The 27,047-nt window shown below is 34.4% G+C and overlaps 1 protein-coding gene across 2 annotated transcripts in view; it reads right to left on the bottom strand.

Annotated features, from left to right (window-relative positions):
• The window catches only part of PHIP (pleckstrin homology domain interacting protein), a 139,859-nt gene that overhangs the window by 43,298 nt on the left and 69,514 nt on the right, over positions 1-27,047 (bottom strand). Inside the window, exons 16-22 of one of the 2 annotated variants that reach the window (XM_032152804.2) lie at positions 21,111-21,239; positions 19,269-19,494; positions 15,350-15,487; positions 14,198-14,381; positions 7,647-7,761; positions 5,001-5,141; positions 2,153-2,229 (exon numbers count right to left, since the gene is read on the bottom strand). In XM_032152804.2, coding sequence (XP_032008695.1) covers positions 2,153-2,229; positions 5,001-5,141; positions 7,647-7,761; positions 14,198-14,381; positions 15,350-15,487; positions 19,269-19,494; positions 21,111-21,239 — 1,010 coding nt within the window. Of the gene's footprint in view, positions 1-2,152; positions 2,230-5,000; positions 5,142-7,646; positions 7,765-14,197; positions 14,382-15,349; positions 15,488-19,268; positions 19,495-21,110; positions 21,240-27,047 lie in introns of both variants that reach the window. The other variant, XM_032152794.2, reaches the window with a different exon arrangement.

Raw genomic sequence — 27,047 nt, 5'->3', positions numbered from 1 at the left:
AAGACAAATGACAGAACAAATACTTAAACTAACAAAAAAAATACTTCCCTAATTTTCAACTCATCTTCAAAAGTTTCTTGAAATTCTATAGGCTTTACTTAAATATCACAAAAAAACTCCCCCAAAACCTGAAGATACACAAAGTCACAACTTTAAGTGAAAAAACAAATTTAAGTACCTTCCAAGATTTTAAGAAAAATATTGACTTCTGAGTGTTGCATATGTTACAAATTCTGTGAGCATATAAAAATAAGAGGGGGTCACTTTTCTCAGTTCTAATGACAGCATAAAGATTACCCTGCAGAGCACAGAAGGTGTCAACATTAAGGAGATATGGGGATTCCTTTTTTAAGGGGAGGTGGGAGTTCCAGACAAGGGGAACTCTTATGGTCCAGTACTAGTGCTCTCAGGGTAGCTGGATATTGAACTGGCAGAGTCAGAAGTGTTCCTATCCAGGAGAAAGACTGTGTTTGCAAACTTTACTCTGTATGTAAAGCAACAAAATTTCATTTAGATAAAATTATTCTACCTACCTGCACCCTAAACCTTAGGTGTATCTTATGCTTCAAAGCATGCCATGATTCAGAAAAATACAGGCCTTACTATATTTTGTATACTGCTTCCAATCATGTTTGTCATTTCTTTTTAGTTTACCTTCATTGACAAATGATTTATTGAACCAATCATGTTGCAAAATAAAGAATCTAGTTGTATTATCTTCTATATTAATTTTAGTATGTGAGCATATTTACTTATTTTGTACAATTTTATGAACATAAATGTCTTAAAGGAATCAAGTTATACTATGTTAAAAGCAGTAATTAGCTTTCCTAGATTTAATGATACATGACCTCATGCCTCTAAAAATACTGCTGTTAACATTAACACTCAAAAAGCAGATTTTTCTGGAGCTTTATTCCATTGTCACTACCCCTCCCCACTACCCCCTCCACTGTCCAAATGTTCTTTATAAGCACGTACCTAAATCTGATTATCCTAATCATCCCAGATAAGAATCAAATAATTAAGATGTTTTCTAACATGATTTAGTGATTTCACTATGAAATTTTAAATGATTTTTAAGAACTTACACTACTTTCAGATATGCTATTCTAAAATAGGTTGTCTTCAACTTATGAGCATTTTATTTATACTAGCTCCAGCCATGGCCACTATAAATGCTACCTGCCAAATCACACAGTTATCACTCTCTGGAGTACTTGGCTCTTACAGAAGATCTTCTGCTGTCAGCATAAACATAATTACAAACTCCAGAGCCCAGCATTCTTTACAACTGTCCTCAACTGCTAAAACCACCACTGCTCTTTTAATACAGGACCCCCCATGTCATCTCAGGGTTTGAAATACTCTGATTCTGCTGTTGAGTCAAAAGAAATTGAATTTTTCCTTCAATGACCTGTCTTGAATACAGAAAACTACTAGATATAACCACACACATTTGCACATCATTACCAGAAATCACTACTGTGGGAATAGGAAAGCCCTTGATTGTAGAACTGAGGAACTCTTACAGCCTCTACTTCATAATTTGTCCCTTCTATTTTAAGAGCCACTAAGGTGGGGGATAAGTGTAGCAGCTAATCATAATTGCCATCCCCAAAGGCTATACTCTCTTCTTGCTATTAAGACCTTCCAAAGTTAGCCAAGGTCATAAGCTCTGCAACAATGTGAACCGCTAGTATAAGGAGCTGAAGGAATCCTCACTGGTGTGGTCAAATAAGGTAGGGATAACAAGAAAAAGGAGAGCTTATTCCTCTTATCATTAGTATACCATAAATTCCACTATATAAGATAGTTAACTCAGGAGGCTTGCATTGCTTTCTTAACTTCACACTTTTCAAAACCAGTAATGAAACTGGTTTGCAATTCAACATTATAACAGTATTCAGAAGAAACAATACTAAGATGATAAAGTTAAAAGTATCATTTTGCAGATCTAGTTGCAATCACCAAAAAATTATTTTCTATAGAGAACATATATCAGAAAATCTACATTTCATACAATTTCAAAAACTCTCTGAAGAACTTTGGACTTACAGAGACTTTGAAACGTGTTGCTGGTTAAAAAAAAAAAAATCACCTTTCTGAAGATTTTATGTAACATTTGCAGAAATAAAAATCATTCATTTACCTAGAACTGCCATCACTGTGCCATGCTCTCTCTTCTTCTTCGGATGTTCCACCACTGACAGCAACTACTTCGCCTTCCTAAGATATGTTGAATACACGTCTTATTGCATAATTTTATAAAATAACATTTTATGATTACAGAAAATATAATATCAGTCATATTGGGATATTTAAAATTTGATTTAAATTAGTTGCAAAGGGTGTTGTGGCTCACGCCTATAATCCCAACACTTTTGAGAGGTCGAGGTGGGCGGATCCCTTAAGGTTAGGGGTTCGAGACCAGCCTGGCCAACGTGGCGACACCCTGTCTCTACTAAAATACAAAAAAAATTAGCTGGGAATGGTGGCGGATGCCTGTAATCCCAGCTACTTGAGAGACTGAGGCACGGAATTGCTTGAACCCAGGAGGCGGAGGTTGCCGTGAGCTGAGATCGCACCACTACACTCCAGAAAGAGACTGTCTCAAAAATAATAACAATAAAATAATAAAAGAGTCAGCTGCTGCTCTTTAAAAAATTAGTTGCAAAATACAGCTTTTACCTTTTTTCACAAATAAATGAGAATACATAAATGTATATAAAAACATAATACTAATATTGGATTCAGAGCAATCCTACAGATTACCATTGTAAAAGCCTCATAACATATCTTCTAGATAAAATGGTATCAAATTCCATATTTACATTTGAAATTAATTTTTACTTCTTGAGCCTTTTTAAATCACTAAGCTTTCTTTTCTATAGGTGCTTTGAGAAGGCATATTTATGTTTTATTTATTATAGGCACATTTATGTTTTACTTATTAAAACAGCTGTCCCATATAAAAAAGGATGTTCCACTTCTAGTCTTATTTTATCCAAATGGTAAAGGACTAAAAAATACTTAAACACTCTGTTTCTCTTTAGTAAATATTCACGAGTCAACAAAGAATATTATCTGTGAAAGCATTTTCTTCATAAAGTTGGGTTTTTTGATGGCAAAAATGTTGCATGTCTTCCTCGCTTAAATAAACTTTATGCTCCAATAACAATAACACCTCGTATTTATTAAGCTTTTACTGTATGTTACAAACTATGCTAAGCACTTTGTATGTATCACCCCATTTGGGCTTGACAATGCACTATTGGTGATAGAGAGTTATTTAAATAAAACAAACTAAAGCTTTAAAAAGTTGAGAATTTTGCCCAAGGCGACACAACTAATAAGCAACAAAACTTGATTTAAGCCCAGGTCACTTTAGTCCAAACCCTGGACAACATTCTGTAAGAATGGTGTTACTTACTTGCTCGGCATATTCAGATAACTTTTAAAGAGGACAATGGGGTGGATTCTTTTAATATTTAAATAAAATAATATATTTGGGACAAAAGTTTTCCCATTTTGATGTTTTAATGAAGAATGTGATTATATGTCTATTCCACAGTTATGAAAACTAAGCAAAAATGAAAAAATCACATTTGCATATTTTATTAACAAAAAGCACATTTTACTAACAAATTTAATCACTGCTTGATATAACAAATCTAAGCAAGTGATATAATTTTTCCCACATTTTGTGTGTTACTTCCTTAAAGGGGGGAAAAAAGAAACAGAATTATTCCTACATTCCAAATACGAAATACTAAAGTACAAAACATTTGAACCAAAAAATCAGAATTCTTTCCAATTAATTAGTATACTGTGCCCAAAGTGATACTTTGTTTTCAATGGGCTCCTCTAGAAATATATTCTAAATTTCTAAAAGGATGTTAAAGCATAAACAAATTAGTTTGAAGACACTTGAAGGACTTATTGTAACAGATGTGTTTCTGGAAATACAGTTCTTAAGTTTCTAATAAACAATATTTTAAATATTATATAGAAACTTAATATTTAGAAGAAACTCTTTCAAAAATAGAGACATTTTATAAGATAAATAATTAGCCCACATGTATTTTATGTTTTGTATGTCTATCCAAATTACCATGTGTCAAGTTTATATAATCAGTATATTTCTCTTTTTTTGCCAGAATGAATATATCATTTTGACCTGGCCATATGAGGACCCAAAGCCATTGGAGACTAACTTAAATTGTGGTTAGAATACTCTCAGTTTGAGAGTTAATGTTGCCCTGGATAAAGAGAATATATTTAGAGAATTCTCATATATGCCTAGCATTTCAAAGCACAACATGGTTTCAAAAGTGTATAGTAGTCAATATCTAAAATGATTACATCTCTAACCTGTAAAGAAGGAAGGTGATGGGAAGGGTTGAGAAGAATAGAGGAATAGAGATGGTTTAACTGCTTAATAAGATTGGTTTATGACTGCAAACTGATTGCCTTCATTGAAATAATATATAATTTAGTAAGGACAGTAATATTTACTGAAATAATGACACATGAGGAATATTTAAAAATTACACTGAGAAAGCTATAAACTGGTACAGAGATTAAAAACCAACAAAAATTGTCAAATACTTATTGATTTGTTGTTATATTTACACTATACTACAGCTTCATGGTACCACTTAAAAAGCTTGGCTTTAAAGTAAAACAAACTTGCATTTATTCCCTGCTCTACCTCTTAACAGGTGACTGTATAGTCTAAATATCTTTGAGCCTCAGAATCCTTATCTATAAAATGAGAATAATTAATTCACATGAGTTTATTTTGTGGATTTGAAATTATGTGTATGTGTGCTATGCCTAGAAATAGACTTTTAGAAAATAAAAGCTGTATCGTAAGACCCCAAAATGCCATATTTAAGCTACATCTACAAACATATCAATAAATGCAAAGAATTAAACTCATATTTAAAAAAATAAGTAAAAATGACATCTAATTTATGAATGTGCTGATATCTTACATCTGAAGAACTACTGCCATTTTCTATCTCTTCTGAGGGTCTAGGAGTCTCTTCCAATGCAGATCTAGTACGATAATTGTGTTGATTTGTCTGTTGCTTTTTGGATTCTCCAAGATCCAGGAAATGCTCATGAGCATGATTCTAGAAAAAAATAAATTTATTCACAGATTGTTTAAAGAGCAGGATTTTTAGTTTAAAAGTTAAAATTTTTTAATTAAAAAAATTCAAGCTGGGCATGGTGGCGCATGCCTGTAGTCCCAGCTACTCGGGAAGATTGCTTGAGCCTAGGAGTTCAAGGCTGCAGTGAGGGATGATTGCACCACTGCACTACAGCCTGGGTGACAAAGTGAGACAATTTATCCTAACATACAACAACAATAAAAACATTTGTTCATATTTAAGATATCACTTAAATGGACGAGGTTATAGTACCAACTCAAACATTTTAACATTCATCAAGTTAAAGGCTTACCATGGTTATGTTGAAATTTACTTGCTGATTGATTAGTCACAAAAACTCTGGTTTTTTTTCTAATTAATGACAGACATAAGGATTCATGATAAATGACTAAACCAAACACTGAACTCTTCTGTATCTACATCAAACCTACAGAAATGATGTAAGAAAAAGGATAATGGGCTATGAGGCATATGTAACAGGCAGAGGCAAATTGGAAACCAAAATGGGGATCATAAAGCTACCCTGCCACTATGAAGATAAGATGCCATGTGGCTGGGTTATTTTTCTTCTGCTGGAATAAATGTGAGGAGTCTTCTGCAGATGAGAATACAACCAATAAGCACTAAAAAACTGACAAAGTACAACACAGTGATGAAGACAAACTCAATAAACATTAAAATTTATACCTAAAACACACAAAAAAAACTTAATAAAGCTATCTCAAAAGCGAATACAAAGGCCAGCCATGGTAGCTCATGCCTGTAATCCCAGCATTTTGGGAGGCCAATGTGGGAGAATCCTGCTTTGGGATCAGGAGTTCAAGACTAGCCAGGGCAATGGCAAGACCCTATCTCTACAAAGTTAAAAAATAAAATTTAAAGTTAACCAGGCATGGTGGTATAAACCTATAGTCCTAGCTATTTGGGATGATGAGGCAAGAGGATCACCTGAGGCAGTCCAAGGCTGCAGTCAGCTAGGACTGTCCCATCGCACTCTGTCCTGGGTAACACAATGAGACACTGTCTCCCCACCAACCAAACAAAAAAGAGAATCACATCCATGAAATAAATGCAGGGCCTTGTCTTAGAAAAAAACAAAGACTCAATTAGACATCCTTGAAATCAAAAATAACCAATTAAATTAGGGAAAAATAAATGATAGCCAGCTGACGACATAAATAATACTGGTTATTCCAGTTTTTGCGACCACAGACGCTAAAAATATGTGAGTGTGCATGCACACACATATATGTATACATATACATATCGTTCCTTTTATTTCTTAAGTCTTTGAAGTACTATTGAATTAAGAGATAAGCACATCTTTTAATTTATTAATAGATACTAACATATTCCATCCAAAAAGGTAGTAGCAAGCAATACAAACTCTCATCATCATTATTTAAGTTTATCTCAGCAAAGGATGCAAAAAAGGTATGCTTTCTACTTACCATGAAAAAGCCAACCAATCAATCAACCAAAACACAAGATTATTTCAGAAAGAAACTTTCCTTTATTATACTAACAGGAATTCTACCACTGTGAGGTCCTACTGATCCCAGGGTATGATACACTTAGTAAAGAAAAAAGGACTACTTGAGTATTTTGAAGAGATGAGTAATAAAACAGAAAAGTGAATTCTAGAAAAGAAGACTGATTTAGGAGTTTTAAAAAACTCAAATGAAAAAAAGGAAGGAACACAAAGCTGGTGAAGAAGGCCTGTTATTTATTTTTCCTTTGTTTCAATAATTGCTTTAGATAGTGACTTGGACCTAAAAAGAAGTTTCACATAGGCTTCCTCAATTACAGACTCTAAGGCTCTGAAGTTTTCAAGCTGTTTTTCTCCAAAATAAAAAAAAAAAGAAAAGAAAAAAAGGAAAAAGCGATACTTGTGATTCCTTCACACTCAGGGAAGTATATATCTCTCTCCAATTAGGCCACGACCAATTGAAATCTACTGGGTGCAAAAGCTTTTCCAGAGTAGGATGACAGAAAAGCCAATCGGTCAAAACTATTAGGGACAATCTACCTCTCTTAAGGGAGAAAATGAGAAATATTATCTATAGCAGCATTAGCTGACTTGATTATCTAGAATAATGAATAGATGCAAGACACCACAAAAAGACATAGAAGAACATAACAAAATGCTATTTTCAGACTGTACAAAGATGGCGCACAAGATTATGAAGAGCTAAAGAAAGTTCTTGATGAGGCTTTAGTGTAATTTATTAGAATTTCATGAGTATATAAGAATTGGCACTTTGGGAAAGGGTGTGCTACAAAGCAGAAATGGAATTAAAAATTTTAAATAGTAAACAATAGATAATCCAGAGATAACCAAGAATTACTATGTTAATTTTTACCATTAACCTGTTTATAATAACATTTTAAATTACGAAATGGAGCCTTAAAATGGTCACTATACTTAAGAAGCAAATATTAAACATCAAAATAATTAATATGTACCTTTGAGACAGTGGGTATTTTATTCTCTTTTGGAACAGTTAAGTGTTTTCTTTTCTCTTCTGACCTGTAAGTCTTTATTTCTTCTTCTCCCTTTGCAGTTCTCCATTCTTCTTGCCTACTGAAAGACAAAAGCCATATGCATTAATCTAGAATTTTACACATAACTTTCCTCCAAAAGGAATATTAGGTGTCAGGAAAGGAACGCTACTCCTGATGTTTTATTTTAAGATGGAAGCACGTGATAAAGATTTCTGAGTTTAATTTCATAGGTTGCGGGCTCAGGACATCTGGCATTAAATGACTGAAATAATGGAAAGACAAACTCTATCTACTCCAACTTAATATGGTCTTTGGCAAACCAAGTATTAGATTCTGGGAACATGGTGATTCCTAGGATATTTTTCCAAGAGTGAGAAATTGGATTTTTTTTTTTTTTTTAAGGATAGGGCCTATGCTTTGATAATCTTCTGTTCCATATAGATAGCTGGAATCTCTTTAAAAATTCAATACAACAGAGCCCGAGGTTACACTGAAAGCCCTGAAAGAACTACACTCTTTCCAGAGACAGGGAGGTCAGGTTTCACTGACTGAAAAAACTCAAACCATCAAGGTGAAACTGAACAACACAAATTGAGGAACACTAATTTTAAACTTTAATTTAATAAAAAAAAAAAATGAACTCATGAGAAGATAATTTTATTTTTTATTTCAATATCTTACAACTTTAAAGTTTTTGAAATGCAAGGGTACTTGAACTTTAATTCTCCCTTAAGATTTCATAATAAGAAGGTAGTTAATACTAAAACACAGTGCAACTATATACTGTTGATATTTCTTTACTAGATGATATTAAGGTTATCATGTTACTTAACTGCACAATCTCCACTGTGGCTGGCCATAATTCTGAATGGAAAATAAAATGAGCAAATTTAAATCTTCTGAAAAGAACAGGTTTGGATTTAATTTTTTTGTTCTTAATTTTTTTTAAAAAAATTAAACTTTTTACTGCAATCATTATAGATTAACATACAGTTGTAAGAAATAACAGGGCAATTATTTGTATCCTTTATCCAGTTCCCCCAAATAGTAACATTTTGCAAAACTTTGCATCCTTTATCCAATTCCCCCAAATGGTAACATTTTGCAAAACATCGTACAACATCAGAAGGAGGATGCTGACATTTATACAATCCATTGATCTTACTCAGACTTCCCCAGTTTTACTTCTATTCGTTTCTATTAGTTTGTGTGTGTGTGTACACAGGCATACATGTTTTACTGTGCTTTGCAGATAGTGCATTTTGTTTTACAAGTTGCAAGTTTGTGGGAACCCTGCAGCGAGCAAGTGCCATTTTTCAACCACATATGCTAACTTCGTGTCTCTGTGTCACATTTTGGTAATTCTTAAAATATTTCTGCCTTTTTCACTACCATTATATCTATTATAGAGATCTGTTGTCAGTAATTTTTTATGCTTCTATTGTAGTTGTTTTGAAGCACCACGAACCTCACCTATAACTGACAAATGTTACATGTGTTCTGACTGCTCCACCAACTAGCCATTGCCCCATCTTCTCCCTCTCCTCAGGCCTCACTATTCCCTGAGACAGAACAATATTAAAGTTAGGCCAATTAAAAACCCTAGCTGATCCAGTGAAAACATCTCTCACTTTAAATCAAAGGTAGCAATGATTAAACTCTGTGATGAAAGCATGTCAAAAGCTGAGACAGGCTGAAAGCTATGCCTCTTGTGCCAAACAACCATGTTTTGAACGAAAAGGAAAAGCTCTTGAAGGAAGTTAAATATGCTACTCCAGTGAACATAGGAATGATATGAAAGTGAAGCAGGCTTGTTGCTGATACAGAAATAGTTTTTGTGGTCTGGATAGAAGATCAAACCAGCTACAACATTCCTTTAAGCCAAAGCCTAATCCAGAGCAAGGCCCTAACTCTCTTCTCTTCTATGAAGGTTGGAAGAGGGGGAAAAAGCTGCAGAAGAAAAGTTGGAAGCTAGCAGAGGTTGGTTCATGAGGTTTAAGAACTACCTGTGTAACATAAAAGTGTAGGGTGAAGCAGCAAGTGCTGATGAAGTAGCTGCAGCAATTTATCCAGAATAACTAGCTAAGATCACTGAAGAAAGTAGCTACACTAAACAATAGATTTTCAATGTAGTAACAGATCAAACAGCCATCTAAATGGAAGAAGGTATCATCTGGACTTTCACAGCTAGAGGGAAGTAAGGGCTTGGCTTCAAAGCTTCAAAGGACAGTCTAAATCTCTTCTTAGGGGCTAACGCAGCTAGTGACTTCAAGTTGAAGCTAATGCTCATCTATCATTCCAAAAATCTTAGGGCACTTAAGAATTATGATAAATATACTCATCTTGTGCTCCATAAATGAAACAACAAAGTCTAGATGGCAGCACATCTATTTATAGCGTGGTTTACTGAATATTTTTAGCCCACTGTTGAGACCTACTACTCGGAAAACATGATTGCTTTCAAAATATTACTGTTCATTGACAATGCACCTAGTCACCCAAGAGCTCTGATGGAGATAAACAAGGTGATTAGTATTCTTTTCATGCCTGCCAAGCGAACATCCATTCTGCAGCCTGTGGGTCTAGGAGTAATTTTGATTTTCAAGTCTTTTTATTTAAGAAATTACATTTCAGGGCCGGGCGCGGTGGCTCACGCTTGTAATCCCAGCACTTTGGGAGGCCGAGGCGGGCGGATCACGAGGTCAGGAGATCGAGACCACGGTGAAACCCCGTCTCTACCAAAAATACAAAAAATTAGCCGGGCGTGGTGGCGGGCGCCTGTAGTCCCAGCTACTCGGAGAGGCTGAGGCAGGAGAATGGCGTGAACCCGGGAGGCGGAGGTTGCAGTGAGCCGAGATCACGCCACTGCACTCCAGCCTGGGCGACAGAGCAAGACTCCGTCTCAAAAAAAAAAAAAAAAAAAAAAAAAGAAATTACATTTCATAAGGCTATTGCTGCACTAGATAGTTATTCTGCTAACAGATCTGGGCAAAGTACATTGAAAACCTTCTAGAAAGGATTCACCATTCTAGATGCCATTAAGAACATTCATGATTCATGGGAAGAGGAAAAGTATCACTGTTAACAGGAGTTTGAAAGAAGCTGATTCCAACCCTCATAGATGATTCCGAAGGCTGAAGAGATCAGTGGAAGAAGTTACTGTAGATGTAATAGAAATGGCAAGAGAACTAGAATTAGAAGCGGCAACTAAAGATGTGACTGAATTGCTGAAGTTGCATAATAAAACTTTAAACGAATGAGGAGCGGCTCATGGATGGACAAAGAGGTTTCTTGAGGGAGGCTACTCTAGTGAATATGCTTTGAATATTGCTGAAATGTTAACAAAGGATGTAGAAAACTATATGAACTTGGCCAGGTGCGGTGGCTCATGCCTGTAATCCCAGCACTTTGGGAGGCTGAAGAGGGCAGATCACAAGGTGAGGAGATCAAGACCATCCTGGCTAACACGGTGAAACCCCGTCTCTACTAAAACTATAAAAAATTATCCAGGCATGGTGGTATGCGCCTGTAGTCCCAGCTACTGGGAAGGCTGAGGCAGGGGAATTGCTTGAACCTGGGAGGTGGATGTTGTGGTGAGCCCAGATCACACCACTGCACTCTAGCCTGGGCAACAGAGTAAGACTCCGTCTCAAAAAAAGAAAAGAAAAGAAAAGAAAAGAAAAGAAAAGAAAATTACATGAACTTAATAAAGCAATGGCAGGGTTTGAGAGGACTGACCCAGTTTTGAAATAAGTTCTACACAGAAATATTTCATGAGAGGAGTCAAATCAATGTGGCAAACTTTATTATTGTCTTATTTTAAGAAATTGCCACAGCCACTCCAACCTTCAGCAACCTCCACTCTGATCAGCCAGCCACCATCAACATTGAGGCAAGACCCTTCACCAGCAAGAAGAGTATAATCACTGAAGGTTCAGATGGTTGTTAACATTTTTCAGCAGTAAAGAATTTTCAAATTAGGTATGTAGTTTTTTTCAGACATAATCATATTGTTCAATTAACATTATAGAATAGTATAACCTTAACTTTTACATGCACTGGGAAACAAACAAACAAACAAAATCATGTGAGCTGCTTTACTGCACTGGTCTGGAACCAAACCTGCAATATCCCCAAAGTATGCCTGTATCTTAGCAACCTAAATCTGTTCTCCATTCCTATACCCTTGTCATTTCAAGAATATTCCATAAACGGAATTATACAGAATGTACTTTGAAATTATTTTTCTCCACTCAGCATAATTCCCTCAAGATTCATACCCATTGTATCAATATGCTGTTCCTTTTTATTGCACAGTAGTAGTCCATGGTGTGAATATACCATTGTTTAACCATCTACCCACTGAAATACATCTGGGTATCTTTCTGGCTTTTGGGTATTACAAATAAAGCTGCTATACATTTATGTTCAGGTTTTTGTGTGAACATGAGTTTTCATTTCTTCATGATAAATTCCCAATAGTGCAACTGCTGGGTCATATGACAGGCAGTTGCATGTTTAGGATTTTAGGAAAGTACAAAACTGTTTCCCAAAATGGCTCTATCATTTTACATTCCCACTAGCAATGCATGAGTAATTCAGTTTTCTCTACATCCTCTCTAGCATTTGGTGCTGTCACTTATTTTTTATTTTAACCATTCTGAGAAGAATGCAGTGATATTTCATTGTGGTTCCAACTTGTATTTCCCTAATGGTTAATGACATTGATTATCTTTTCATGTGCTTATTTGTCATCTATAGATCCTCTTTGGTAAATGTCTGTTCATGTCTTTTGCCCATTCTCTGGTTGGATTCTGTTGTTTACTATTGAGTTATGAGAATTATTTCTATGTTACTTAGCCCCCTGTTGGGTATGTCATTGGATTCCATTTTAATTAATGGATGAGGCTGACCCATTTCAGAGAGCCTTTTTAAAAGGAAACTTTAGACTACCCACTGAAGAGATTCTTAGGAAGATTCCCATAGGATGAGTACAAAGTTTTAGAGACAAAGCTCTAGGAAGCCCAAAGAAAGAATATCTGTTAAAGTTATGGCCACAGTCTTGCTTGACCACAGGCCAATGAATAGTTAAGCCCAATGATAAAGGAATAAAACGATGAAGAATATTTGAAGACAAATAAATCTTCCTCACTCCTCAGGTTCCCTTCCATGTGCAGGAGCCTCAACCAACAACTAGCAACCTTATCTCCTGACTCATTCCTCTCCAGAGGAGGAGTAAATTAGTCAACTGATATGCTCTGGAAGAAAAACCCAGCTTAGCACAGCCCAGCCTTATGCCATTGTGTGCAATTATACATTTTGCCCCGCATCTTAAAGAAGCAAACCACATGTCCCACAAGGGAAGAAAAACTGTGGCCCACTGCTATCTGTGTCTGGTGAATATTACTTTTTGTTACTGATATGGTTTTTGTGGAATATTACTTTTTGTTACTGATATGGGTTTTATTTCATGAAATAAAAAGTGAAAGTAACAAACAGTGATAGTCTGATTTACTATGTGTCTTATTCTCCATGTTATTTTTCAATTATTTCAGAATTGGTGTTGAAAAAATAGGCATTATTTATTTGACCCCTTTCAAACCTTAACATTAGAATTAAAAAGTAAACAAGAATCTAACTAAAAATATACCACGTGAGTTAATTAATTTATGACAGATAACTGGGTATATTTGTCATAAAAAAGTGTAAATGTGTACCTTTGGTGTGTATTTAATTCTAAATCCTAACATAAATTCAAAGTATGTCCAATCAAAAAGCATAATCTATATGAACATTAAGACCAAAATTTTAATTATGTAATTACTACTATCTTCTGAGTTGAAGAACTAGACAATCTTAAATTCAAATTCACATTTTGACCTTCATACTTAGAACATACTTCATACACAGAAATCAGCCTTACTTAGGTTCATATAGGCCTCATTCATGAGTATTTCATGACTGAAGATCAAAAGGAACTGGATAAAAAGTTCCCTCACGGCATGGTCTAAGAGAATAGAATTTTATTAAATCAATACTTTTAAAGTCATAAATGTATACTTTTAAATATAAATATTTTAATATATATAAAATCTTTATGTATTTTCCAATTAATTTTTTTTTGCATCTGAATATCATGTGAATGGCTGGCTAAATCCATTTAAAAATTAAATAATTATAACAAACTTTACAAAATGTATTTTAAGATATAGTTAAACAAGACAAGCCAAGACTGAAATACGCTACTCAATAAAACCTCCTATTTGGTCAATCCAAATTTATGATTTTCCTGTTGACCTTAACACATATTATTCTTATCATTTACATAAATCATTCTAGAAATAAATATATCTTAGAAACTTAATTTTTCTACAGTCATGAATAGTTTATACTACCCTTCCAGATAAATTTCAGAGGAATTACAGGGCTGAAAAGGTATTATGCTGTGAATGCTGTTAACTCAAAATGAACCCAAGGAACTATGGTACATAACAATTCACAACTTCCCTTACCTGGCTACACCAGCTGATAGCTCGGGTACTACCACCCTTCGACTCCAAGCTACAAGATCCCGCTCTGTGGCTATTTCACTTCTTGGTGCGTTGCTGTGCATTTGCCGTACACCTTCGATTTGTCCACTACGTCTTAGTCCTACGTTTGGTGGTGAATGAACCTCTGAGGTAGAACTTATGGAGCCTAAGTGAAAAAGTTGGAGCCTAAGTGATTAAGTTCTACTTAGAGATGTTTCTCCATTAGTTTATAACAGAAAAAAAGAGATAATACACTATCTTCCATATGAAACTTCATATTGTGGCAAACTAATTAAATTACCGTATCAGGAACTAAACCACAGGCAAAAGTGGTTTAATGAAAACAAAACATGGTTATTCAGTTGATTAGGTAAGTCAACGAATCATAACTATAGACTATTAAGCCCCAAGGATATAAAATCATTACTTTAAAAAAATGCTAAGTATTTTTGAGAAGACTTCATAAGAAGCAAACTAGACAAACCCAAGAGTATTTATGGTTCATAAATTTGTTTTGACTCTTAAAGTTTAACAATATACAACAATAAGGGTGATGAGATGTTCAAGAATGTGGCTTTGACTATTCTACATGTTTACTATAGAAAATATGGAAGAATATACACATTTAAAAACTCATTATCTCGGCCGGGCGCGGTGGCTCATGCTTGTAATCCCAGCACTTTGGGAGGCCGAGGCGGGCGGATCACGAGGTCAGGAGATCGAGACCACGGTGAAACCCCCTCTCTACTAAAAATACAAAAAAAAATTAGCCAGGCGTGGTGGCGGGCGCCTGTAGTCCCAGCTACTCGGAGAGGCTGAGGCAGGAGAATGGCGTGAACCCGGGAGGCGGAGCTTGCAGTGAGCCGAGATTGCGCCACTGCACTCCAGCCTGGGCGACAGAGCGAGACTCCGTCTCAAAAAAAAAAAAAAAAAAAACTCATTATCTCTAACTTGAAATCTCATTATGAACCATTTTCTTAGGTCATTAAATATTCTTCAAAACCCTGATCATTTTGGCAGCCTAATATTTCATTTTACGGATGTACCATAATTTCTTAAACCACTTAACACTGTGGGAGATTTAGGCTGTTTCAATTTTTTAAATATTCCACTTAAAATAGAATATCTGCTTACCTCTACTTAAACGGCTGGTATTACTGATACCTGCTTCACCAGAACGTCTCAGGTCTTGCTCCTGTTGTAGTCTTTGAATCATGCTGTCCAGTGGGCTGATCTCCTGGTTTGCCTGCTGACTTAAAACTTGATTCAGTCCTATACAATACCACACAAAATATTACGAATATTTTAGCTACTATTCAAACCATTTTACTCATCAACCTCACTTATGAGTTCAGAATTAAACATAAATGTTGCTTGGGTAAGACTTAAATGATCAACTGTAAATCATGGGAGTTAAAAAAAAAAAAGGAAAGAAAACATCTGTCCATCTTAGTTTATCAAAACTAATGATGAGGATGGTTGCTAACTTTTACTAAGTGTTTATCATGACTCAGATACTCATAATCCTTATGGTAACTCCATCAGGTATGTATAAAAAACTCCACTTTATAGATGAGAAAACCAAAATAACTGTTCGAAGTCATACATCTAATAAGTGGCAATAGTAAGGTTTTCCACTTAGATCATAGTTTCTTTTAAAATGACACATCTGATTACCCACTTTCTTAAAAAAAAATGTTTACTGCCTCGTTTATTCAATACATTATTGACTGTCTGCTATATGTTAGGAACTACGCCAGGTACTGAGATCTAGTGGTAAATAAGGGACATGAAGATCCCTACTCTTTAGGGAGCTAACATACTAATGGGGAAAGTGAACAATAACCCAGGAGTTAATACAGAGTATGAAAGAAAGGTGTTGAAATAAAGAAGGTGATGGTGGGTCAGAAAAATCAGAGAAGCCCTCTTGGACAAGGTAGCATTTGAGTTGAGATTTAAATTAGTTTGCCACATAAAGATCTAGATAAGGAACACTTCAGGTAGAACCAAAGAGGTACAAAGGCTGTGAAGCAGGGAGAAACTTGTATTTTAATCCATCCAACTTTTCCAGCATTAATTCTTACTTGTACCATTCATACAGGACCACTTGACTTTTCTGTCCTTCTAACAAGAAAACACCTTCATGCACTGAAACTTCTGAACACAATATTCCCACTATAAACATGACAATCTCTAACTCACCATTCCAGCACCAACTAAAATGGCACCTCCGTATTTCCTCTGCGAAATCTTTCCAATTACTTCTGAAAGAATTACCTGCTACCCTCTTTCACTTCCTTGAACAACCCATACATATCTAAGTATTCAGACCAATATAAAACATAAATGAAGTCCAAACCAGTTAGTTCCTCAAAAGCATGAACTGTCTCATTTATCTTATCTAAATCTAGTACAATGCTAGGCATTAAAAAATATTCACTCTTGCTGAATAAATTTTTAAAAGGTGTATTATAAAATATATGAAAAATATTGCCATGAGTATAAAGAAGGGAGCAATTAGTATCAGCCATACAAGTATATGAGAAGATCTGATCAGCTCAGAATTTAAGGGTGGGCTTAAATGGTAAGAAAAGATAGCAAGGATATTCTGAAATGAAGTAGTAGTAAGAAAGGTAAAAGGAAAAATAAATTACATGTATTAAATGCATAATTTCATTTATAAGAGAAAACTAAAATTCAATAGGATAAAATAACTTGTTTAAGGTCGTCAAAATAGAAGTGGTAAAAGCAGACAGAAGTAAAAGTTCAAATGTCTTATACTTCTTTCCTGGTTTGCTGTTGGAAAACCATGTTGGAATACTGATGAATAATCTGATACAGCTCAAGTTTACAACTGAAAAAGACACATTTAAAGTATGTTGTATGGTGCCAATACAACAAGCTAATTTATTATTATAAAAACTCAAATCTATTTTTCCCTAACTCTGAGAGATTTCCCAGAATAAATTTTATTATCTGGATTTGCAAATAAAAAGTTAAGGTTTTTTTGAAAAGCATTTTGCTTTTGTTCTGTTTTTGTATTAACCAATTTTACACTCAGTAAGTCTAAAAAATGACAAAAAAAGATTTTTACTCTGAATTCTGAGAATTAGAACACTGAAAAATTTTGGGACTTATTACAAAGCCAATATTATTGCTATGGATTCTCTTATGTATACCAACAACTGGTATCTATTTCATTTTTAAGATTATGCCTACTTTATATGGAAGAAAGAACAATGGACTGAGAATCAGAGCTGAGGTTAGAGTCCTGTGATTCTATGACACAATACCATTAAATTTTGAATTCTCTCAACTTGCAGGACTGGAATTTCATAGATACAGGATTAAATATTGTTTATGAAAACCCTTTATAAATTGGTAAATGGATTTTAAAATAATAATAATTAATTAGCACTGATACTTTAATAAATGAGTCTTTTCCTTATTTCTCTGTGTCTGAAACCCTAAAGTAGCTATCTATTTTGAGGCTTAGGCACAATCTGATTTTGCCAATTCCTCTCTGAGAGACTGAAGACATTTCTCTTAATTTCAGTCCTATGACCAGAACTTCTCTAATACTGAAACTTATCTAATCTGAATATCTATCCATGGTTCTCGAATACTACTTATTCTTTGAGTTCATGCTGTGTCCATGTACTGAGACACATTAATCTCACAAACTCCAGATATTCAAGTCCACTGGACTGCACTACTCTAGGAGTAGCAGCAGGAATGATTCCTCTAATGCTTCTTCTCACCCTCCATTCTAAGTGGACATGTTTAATTCCAAGAGGAGCCCTTTCTATCCAGTATGTCCACCTTTATTGCAACTTCATGCTAAATCCTTTAAGAAAAATTGGCTCACGCTTGTAATCCCAGCACTTTGGGAGGCCGAGGCGGGCGGATCACGAGGTCAGGAGATTGAGACCACGGTGAAACCCCGTCTCTACTAAAAAATACAAAAAAATTAGCCGGGCCTGGTGGCGAGCGCCTGTAGTCCCAGCTACTCGGAGAGGCTGAGGCAGGAGAATGGCGTGAACCCGGGAGGCGGAGCTTGCAGTGAGCCGAGATTGCGCCACTGCACTCCAGCCTGGGCGACAGGGCGAGACTCCGTCTCAAAAAAAAAAAAAAAAAAAAAAAAGATGCAGGTTTGAGGTTGATTTTTTTCTGTGCTCCTTACAGAATCTAATTTCATTATTTAAAAGTCACCCAACACAAAAGCTACTTAGAAGCTTTTGTCGATTAAAGTCTAGAACTTAAAATATTTTCATAAATATTCTTCTAGTCTAAAAATATAGTAGAAGTATTCATAATGACAAAACTGGTTTAACCTTCTTTACAGAACCTTTCCATTATTTTTACTGAATACACTAGTGCTGCATTTCTTGTCAAAAGAGGGAAAGCAGTTTGTAGACTTTGACTCCATTTTAACTCTCATTTAATTCCTCAACACTCCATTATACTTCACTAAAACAGCTCTCAACACTTTCCATTTCAATCCTCTTATAAACCTTTAAAAGTTGGTAACTTTTTAAAACATCTGCAATGTGAACAGGCCATCTACAATCTCTCTCACATCATGCTATTATTCCCTTTAGTAACATTCATCACAATTTGAACTATGTATTTGTTTATTCTAGTGAACTGTGTTTATTAATCTACTAACCCATTCCATGAAAGCAAGGATCATGTTTGTTTAATTCACTACTGAATAGCCATGGCTTAGCAGGTGTCAGAGACAGAAGAGATTATCAATAAATGTTGCTGAGTAAGTAAATGAATTGACTTGTTTCACACCAAATACAGGAACTACCTTATTGATCCCTAGGGGTTACAAATGGATAATAAATCAAAATTATTGCTGTAAATCACCAATGTTCCATAATTAACTTGTAATCCCTAAGCATGATCAAAGACCTGCATAAAAGTATAAAACATACTTTTACTTCTTATCCACTTAACAACTGAAAACAAAGTTTTACTCAATTAGCAATTTTAACAGTTCAGTGGGAAGAAGAAAATTTGATTGTCTAAGAAAATGAGCACCTACCTGAGGAAGTTACTCCCATCTGAGGGATGAGTTGCTCCTCCCTGCAATTTTCACGGCCAGGAACTAATCTTTGATATCTTGATGGATGAGGGTTACCATCAACATCAACCAAAAAAGGGGGAGGCATAAGATGAGGCGCTTGCTGAGTCTGTTCATCTAATACAAAATTGTTGGCATCACGAATAAGTGGCCGATAATCACTATGAAAGAACATCTGATCTGCTATCTGTAAAAAGAAAAGTCCATAAAAGACTGCAAAAATAAAAATGTATCATTGTAGAAAAAAAGTCTACATCATTTCTAATAGAAAGCAAACATCTGAATACAAATAATGGTATTAAGCAACAATTTGTAAAATATTATTTTCCTGAATTAATTGTAAATATGTATTTTAATTTTCTACCTTAAGTATTATGATCAGAAAAGTAGCTGCTTTAAATTTTCTCTGAAACAAGGAAGGGATTATACACAGGAGTCCCCTCTTATTTGCAATTTTGCTTTCCATGGTTTCAGTTACCTGTGGTCAACCTGACTCCAAAAATGCTGAACAGAAAATTCCAGAAATAAACAACTTATAAGTTTAACTGTGCACTGTTCCAAAATGCATAATGAAATCAAGTGCCATCTCACTTGGGACACAAATCATCCCTTTGTCCAGCATATCCACATTGTCTAGGAATGCTACCCACCCATTACTGTATAGGAAAAACACAGTGTGCATAGGGTTTGGTACTCTCCAAGGTTTTAGGCATCCATTTGGAGTCTTGGAACATATTCCCTGTGGATAAGAGGAGGCTACTGTGTAGAAAAGCTACCACTAAAAATAAGCTATTCAATATTCAATTTTAAATTAAATGGTAACATCAAATCTAGTCACAAATCATTCAACAGTATTTTTACTTCCACAGAGCTACCATGCTTTATCTTAAATCCTTAGGTATACAGTAAGTATGATTTGTGTAATATTACTATAAAAATCACGTAAGACTTTCTAAAGATTAATAAGCATTTTCTCTAAATGTTTTGAGATGATATAAAATTATTAATATAAACTCAACCAGGACATAAATTTTATTACATAAAATTTCACTAGTTAATTTGCAATTTTTTAAACTAAATTATAAACTACTCAATATTTACTATCATAACCTTTTATACCATTCCACCACAAGTAAGCAATTTAATTCTTTTAGTCACTAATCTTAAAGTTGGGGTCTTTAACTGCTGAGCAAAGTGGCAGGGCATATGCCTGTAGTGCCAGCTGCAGTTATTTAGTAGGCTGAAATGAGAGGATTGTTTGAGCCCAAGAATTCAAAGCCAGTCTAAGCAACATAGTGAGACATTTCACCCCCACCCTGTAAAAAAAGCCCCCCAAACACTGGACAGGATCTTTAATAAAAAACATTAACTACAATCACGTAATATAATACATTTTTAAGAACCACATGAAAGCCAGATTTGTACCCTAGATAAGTACATATTATCTATATTAAAAAAACATTTTACATAATTTCAGAGTCCCACTATGGATAACATCTTCCATCTCCAGTTTACATACCCCAAGTTAAGAATTCCAATCTAGATTGCTCCAGCAGGCTAAGAGTTTTTTTTTTTTTTTTTCTGAAATATGCAGATTTTAAATAATAAGCCCTAATAAAGTGAGATTTAACTGCTGTCTTCACCTTCCTTTCCAAAACTAAGTCTCCAGACTACTTAACACAAGATTCTTCAAATTTTATCCTGCATGTAAAGATGCTGATTCTCACCCACTCCAAAAACATACAACCCCTAAACATGCATTAAAAAAAAATAAGGACATGATATATAGTCATCATACTCTACCTTGTCATATTTGCTACTGGACCCAAAGCCAAAAATTAAAAGATGTCCATGAGAGTCTGTGCATGCAAAATGCTGACCATCAGGAGAGCATTTGCAGTCAAATACTGCGCCATGTCCTTGGCCTTCAATCTGAAATATATTTAACCAACAGTAAGAAAACTACCATTAAAATGTAAAGAATTGGTCACTATTATTACAATAATTTTATGATAAAAGCATACATCCTAATGAAGTGAAGATTAAGTAAAACAAGCATAGTACAGTAATAAAATTTATGAATATTCATGAAAAGTGCCAGATTAATAGCCTTGAAAAATAAAGTACTCTATCCACAGACCACACACAATTCTGGAAATAAAAGAATACCAACTCCCCCACCCATAGAATTGTTTCATGTTTTAAACTCAGATTTAACACATAATTATGTCTTATACTCCATCTATCTCCGTTCAATCATGCCCTTTCTGCAAAAGCTGACATGTAGCAACTGTACCGATTTTTTGGTAATTCTTGCAAGTAGTAGGCAGAGATCATTGCTCAAATGACACTAGATTTTATTATTTTTGGTAATAAATTCCCTGGTAGTCTGACTCGTCTTTTAAATGGTGAATTTCAAAGGTTAAAGAAAAGGTTTTTTTTACCTGATAATTGTTTTCTGTTTTCCAGTTCCATTAATCCAGAACGAATGGGTTTCCTCCCTGCAACCTGTCAATCAAACAGAGGTGGCCAATCACCACTCTGAATTTTTTGCTCTCAGTGCTTCTTCAGACTATGTTCCAGTTGAAAACTTCTTTAGCAGTGTTCTGAAAGAGGTAAAAATTCTACCCTATCTAAAGCACATCTAGGGACTGAATTTCAGAAACAACTAAAATAGGGAGTTGACTCCCTAACAAATAACAACTAAGGATGATTTTCAACAAATGCTGTTGGATTTCTGGATTAGCAGAATCGGAACACACACACATTATCAGGTAAGAAATACCTCCTTTCTGTTCCGGTATCCACTGATCTAGAACAAATTGAGCTTTATTAGTAATATCCCAGGAGATGCTTGGAAAAGAGAAAGGTGGTAACTTTCTTTCTTTAGTATTAAAAATGTGGCATAAGGATGGATGTACAGTTCACCAAATGCAGAAGTTAAAATTCAGAAGAAGAATAACTGATTTCTCAAGGAAGGTTTGCATTTTAGTAAAAAGAGAAAATATTTCTATAAAAGAGAGGACTTTACCTAAGAAGTTAATACAATACCACAAATGAGATTGCCTCAAAAAGAAAGCTAGCTTTTTCCTTTGGCTTGCTAAAAAGAAGAAATGTGTGCAACAGTGCTTATTAATGCTATTTTGGATGGCTACAGTAATAGAAAAGAAAGAATAACTTTTTAAAAAATGTAACCATATTAGATAAAACTAGTAAAATTATCTAATGTTTAATATACACAAAAACTTATAAAAGAAAGGAAATGAATCATAAGTGAAACAGGATTATATCTCGAGTGTGAAGAAAGTTGGAGGATGATAAGATAGGAGACGAAGGTAACTGATTCCAAGTCTACTTTAAAACAATTCAAAAACAAGAAGGAATATAACTATTTCTCCAGATTACCATAAGGGCACCAGTAGCCATACAGCTAGGCATTTGCCAAAAATGAAAGACTATAAGTAGAAATTCAGGATTCAAGTCTTTATTTTTCAGTGTTTTCCTAGGCAAATAAAAAAAAAGTTACATGAACTGTTATAAATAAGCAACCACATGAACAAAGTACACCTCTAAATAGACTTTTATATCAAAAACTAAAAATTAGGGGATTGAAACTGCCTTAGCCATATGTTGTTAAATGGTTTTTTTTTTTTTTTTAAACTCAGTTCACTCAAAATTTCACAGAAGGCAAGAGAGAGAACAAAAAAGCAACTACTTTATAAATCTACTCTAATAAATGTTTCCAGAAGTGTAATTACAAGTCTAAGATTACAATTTTAAGTCGACAGTAGAGTGGAGACTTGAAAGTAGTCCAATATAGCGATTTCAAAGGAAATCTGATAAATGTTCCTAAGCATGGTATCCTTCATGTGTTGTTTAAACAAACGTTTTTTCTTTTTGGGGGTGAGGGTTGGGGGGCAACTAGGACTGATCAACCCTTGACCCTATTATTTACCAATGTTGCCACATTTACAGTTAGTAGATCTCTAAAATAATCTTTGGGGACAGCTGAAACTTATAAAGCGCTAAAAGAGCAAAGAAAAAATAGCAATCATATTTAAGATGCCTGTGTGTCCTATATAACACATTTCATTGTGAATATGGCAAGACAGTATTAATTTTCTTGGTATAAGGCATCTGTTTAACTCCAAAGTGACTTTTATATGGAGAAAATGAAAGTATATTTCAATCATATCAGAAAAAAGAAAAGGATATTATTTGGATTAACCATTTGTTTACTAAAGGAGGCATTAAAAGAATCTGCTTTACTCATGAACCAGTTAGAAAAGGTGCCTCTAACCTCATCAATTAAAAGACCAACTCTCTATTTATTAATGGATCCTCAGACAATAAACACCCACATCTATAAACTGCAGACTAGGTTTTCCAAGACCAGGCTTCCAAACAGTTGATGACATAAAACAGGAAAATATTTTACTTTCTCTGTATTAACTAAAAATATCCTAGCTGGTTTTAAAATGTATGGTGTGATTAACTAAGCCAATCAAAAGAAAAGAATTTTATCTTTTTAAACAAGGGTCAAAGTATTTATGAGTAAGAATTCTCAAAGACAAAATTTTAAATGAAGGCAGTATTTGAATATTCACATCTACTAGAAAGCAATAAGGTTTATCTTCAAAAATGGAAAGAAAATACCCTCTCTCTCACCAAATGAAAGATACATGAGCCTATCATAAAATTAAATGCACTGCATACTAAGAAAATGTGTCAACATAAAATTTAATACTACATATAGCTTATGCTAGCTAGCATTTACTGCAATTGTAGTAAAATAATTAGAAACAGAGTGAAACTACTAATGACTAATTATCAAAATAAGTGCATTTTAGATGAACTATTCCTCTAATAAAATCAAGTGTGCTTGTTATGCATTATTTTGGATATAGAGAAATAAAGACCACATAAAGCTCATAGACATTAAATATCAATAAAGTTTAGCTGAGATAATCTGAGACAGTATTTACCAGTAACTGTGAAAACTTCAAAAAAAATAAGAGGAGTAAAAAGAAAAGAAATAAAAGTATATTCAGCAATTATTGTATTTTGTTTTATTTTTAAAAGGAGGAGATGGGAGGATCAGATGTGTTAAAATAATGACTCCCTTATTGGAAAATTCTCATACTGACTAAAGAATTCTATAAATACTACCAATAAATGAGGAGTATAAACTTGTTAGGCATTTAGAGATTTACACTGAACTTTAAAGAAATTAAATGATACAAAAACTTATGAGCTAAGAGCTCTGATGAGGACTCATTAAGGAAAGAATACTAATACCTTTTCTGAGGGAAGGTACTATACACAACTAACATAATTTTCGTGAAGCAGAAAGATGAATGATTAGACAGAGGAATGAGGTCGAAGACCCAAGACATCTCTCCATCAGCAATAGGTACATCACCTAATCTCTGTGGAATGATGGAGATAAATGATCACTAGAGTCCAGTTCTAAAATCCTACCATCTGAGGTTCTGAAAGGTATAGGTATGTTGAAGAAAACTGGACAAATCTGGAGATGAAGTATATTAAAAGCAGAATGCATACTAAAATTCAGGGTCTCAATTATGTCAATCATGAAGAATATATAGAGAGTGATTATGAGAAGTATATGTTTCTAGAAAACCTTAACACAAAGTAGGAAGGTTAAAAAATATGGGGCTATCTTAGGCAGAACCATCCTATTCTAGAGTTATTTCAATTCTATTAGCAGGGTCAGTTTGTCTTGTTCCTTTTTTTTTTTTTAGCATATCGTTGATTAGAAGAAAGCATCTTACCTAGGAAATACTCCAAAATTTAAAATTATGTATGCATCTTTTAAAATACCCTAAAATAATCTTATGAAATAGACTCATATACCAAGAATGAAAAGAGCTGATAAACGGAATTTATGCTAAGAATAACCCTTAAGAAGTCCTTCCTTATGTATTAAAAAAAACTTTTAGATTAGAGCTTGCCAACCTAGGGAAAAATACGTAAACTAGATACAAAAGAGACTCAGATGTATATTTGAAATAAGTGTTGGATCCTGGCCAACATGGTGAAGCCCTGTCTCTACTAAAAATACAAAAGTTAGCTGGGTTTGGTGGCGCTTGCCTGTAGTCCCAGCTACTTGGGAGGCTGAGGCAGGCAGGAGAATCACCTGAACCCGGGAGGTGGAGGTTGCAGTGAGCCGAGATCATGCCACTGCACTCCAGCCTGGTGACAGAGCGAGACTCCGTCTTTAAAAAAAAAAAAAAAAAATCCAAATTCCAACAGTTCAGGTGTTATCAAATTACTTTAAAATAGTTATTGCATGGCTGTTTTAATATTGAAAATTCTTTAACTTATGCCAACATAAAAAAGGAAACTGCTGGACCTGACTTAATAAAATCAGTAGATCAGATTATTACATAAAATGAAAAAAAAAATTATTATATAAAAGTGATTCTGAAAAATCAGCTCTAGATTTTCATCAAAAGAAAAATATTACCAAAATAAATATCTTCAAATTTAACAGCATTTTGTACCCATATTCTGATTTCTCTGGGGAGAGCAATACTATTGATTAAGCCTTCCTTGAGGCTTATTTTCTTTTGGTCTTTTTGGCATATTAGCATGGTGTGTCTTCCTTGACACACCCTCTAGGGATTGTGACCCCTTTTCCATTCTGCTAAATATATGAGTATTTCCCAAAGTTTACTTCTAAGCCTTCTGCACTTCCTTCTCCTGTCTCCATGAGGAAGTAAACTATATACTATAAGAAACGCTTCAACATTTTCTTCTTTTTACTCCTAGCCCCTCTAAGTAGTCTATCTCCAAGTGCCAGCTCGCCATTTCCACATAGGTAGTTCAACGCAATAAACATTATTACAAATGAACTGAAAAAGGAAGTCAGTTCTCCCTTATGTCTTTCTTATTTCCATTAATAAAACCATTGTTCTCAAGGTCACCCAGGCTTAACACTCTATAAACCTATTTATTAAATCTTTCCTCCCTGTCACCCTATAGCCCAAATCCCAATATAGTCACAAAACACCAAGTCATTTATGTATTTTTTCTTTACAAATTTCCTACCAACTACCCCTATAATATTTCATGACTAATTAAAGTAGTTGTCCTCACACTTATTCAATTTCATACCTGAAATAGTACTACTGGCAACCAAACTATCTTTCTCTTAGCTTCTCAACCATCCTATAAAATAATTTACTAAAGCCCCCACAAGGTTCATAGGTATTTATGCCTATGAGATCATTTGAAGTCACTGACAGTTCATCTCAATTTGTTTTTCGTCATTATTTCCAAAATCTACTGCAATCAAGCTTTCTAAATAACTCTATGAACATGTCTTGACACTTAGCTTTTTATAATGTTCCTCTTGTTTATAAAATTCATTCTCTTTCTTACTGACTCGATTCCTATTTATCTTTCAAGGCATAGTTTCAATTCCTCCTCCTCAACAAAACGTCTCCAATCGTCCACCCTGACATGATCCCTACATCTTAAGGTACAGCAACTGTCTTTTCTCATTTGTCATGCTACCGTTTGAAATTATTTATCAATATTTATCTCTTAAGGTATATTTTGTATATTTTGTCTCCCCAACTTAACTGTAGGCTGACTAAAAATAAAGACCACGTCTTATTCTCCCTTGTGGTCCTCATATTTTGTGCTTAACACAAAAGAAAACACTCAAATAATAAAATACTCAAATATTTGTTAAAACGTTTTCATCTGCAT

This window comes from Hylobates moloch, unplaced genomic scaffold (assembly GCF_009828535.3).
Source record: "Hylobates moloch isolate HMO894 unplaced genomic scaffold, HMol_V3 SCAFFOLD_2, whole genome shotgun sequence".
NCBI classification, from domain to species: domain Eukaryota; kingdom Metazoa; phylum Chordata; class Mammalia; order Primates; family Hylobatidae; genus Hylobates; species Hylobates moloch.
This window is presented reverse-complemented; position numbering and strand designations above follow the sequence as displayed.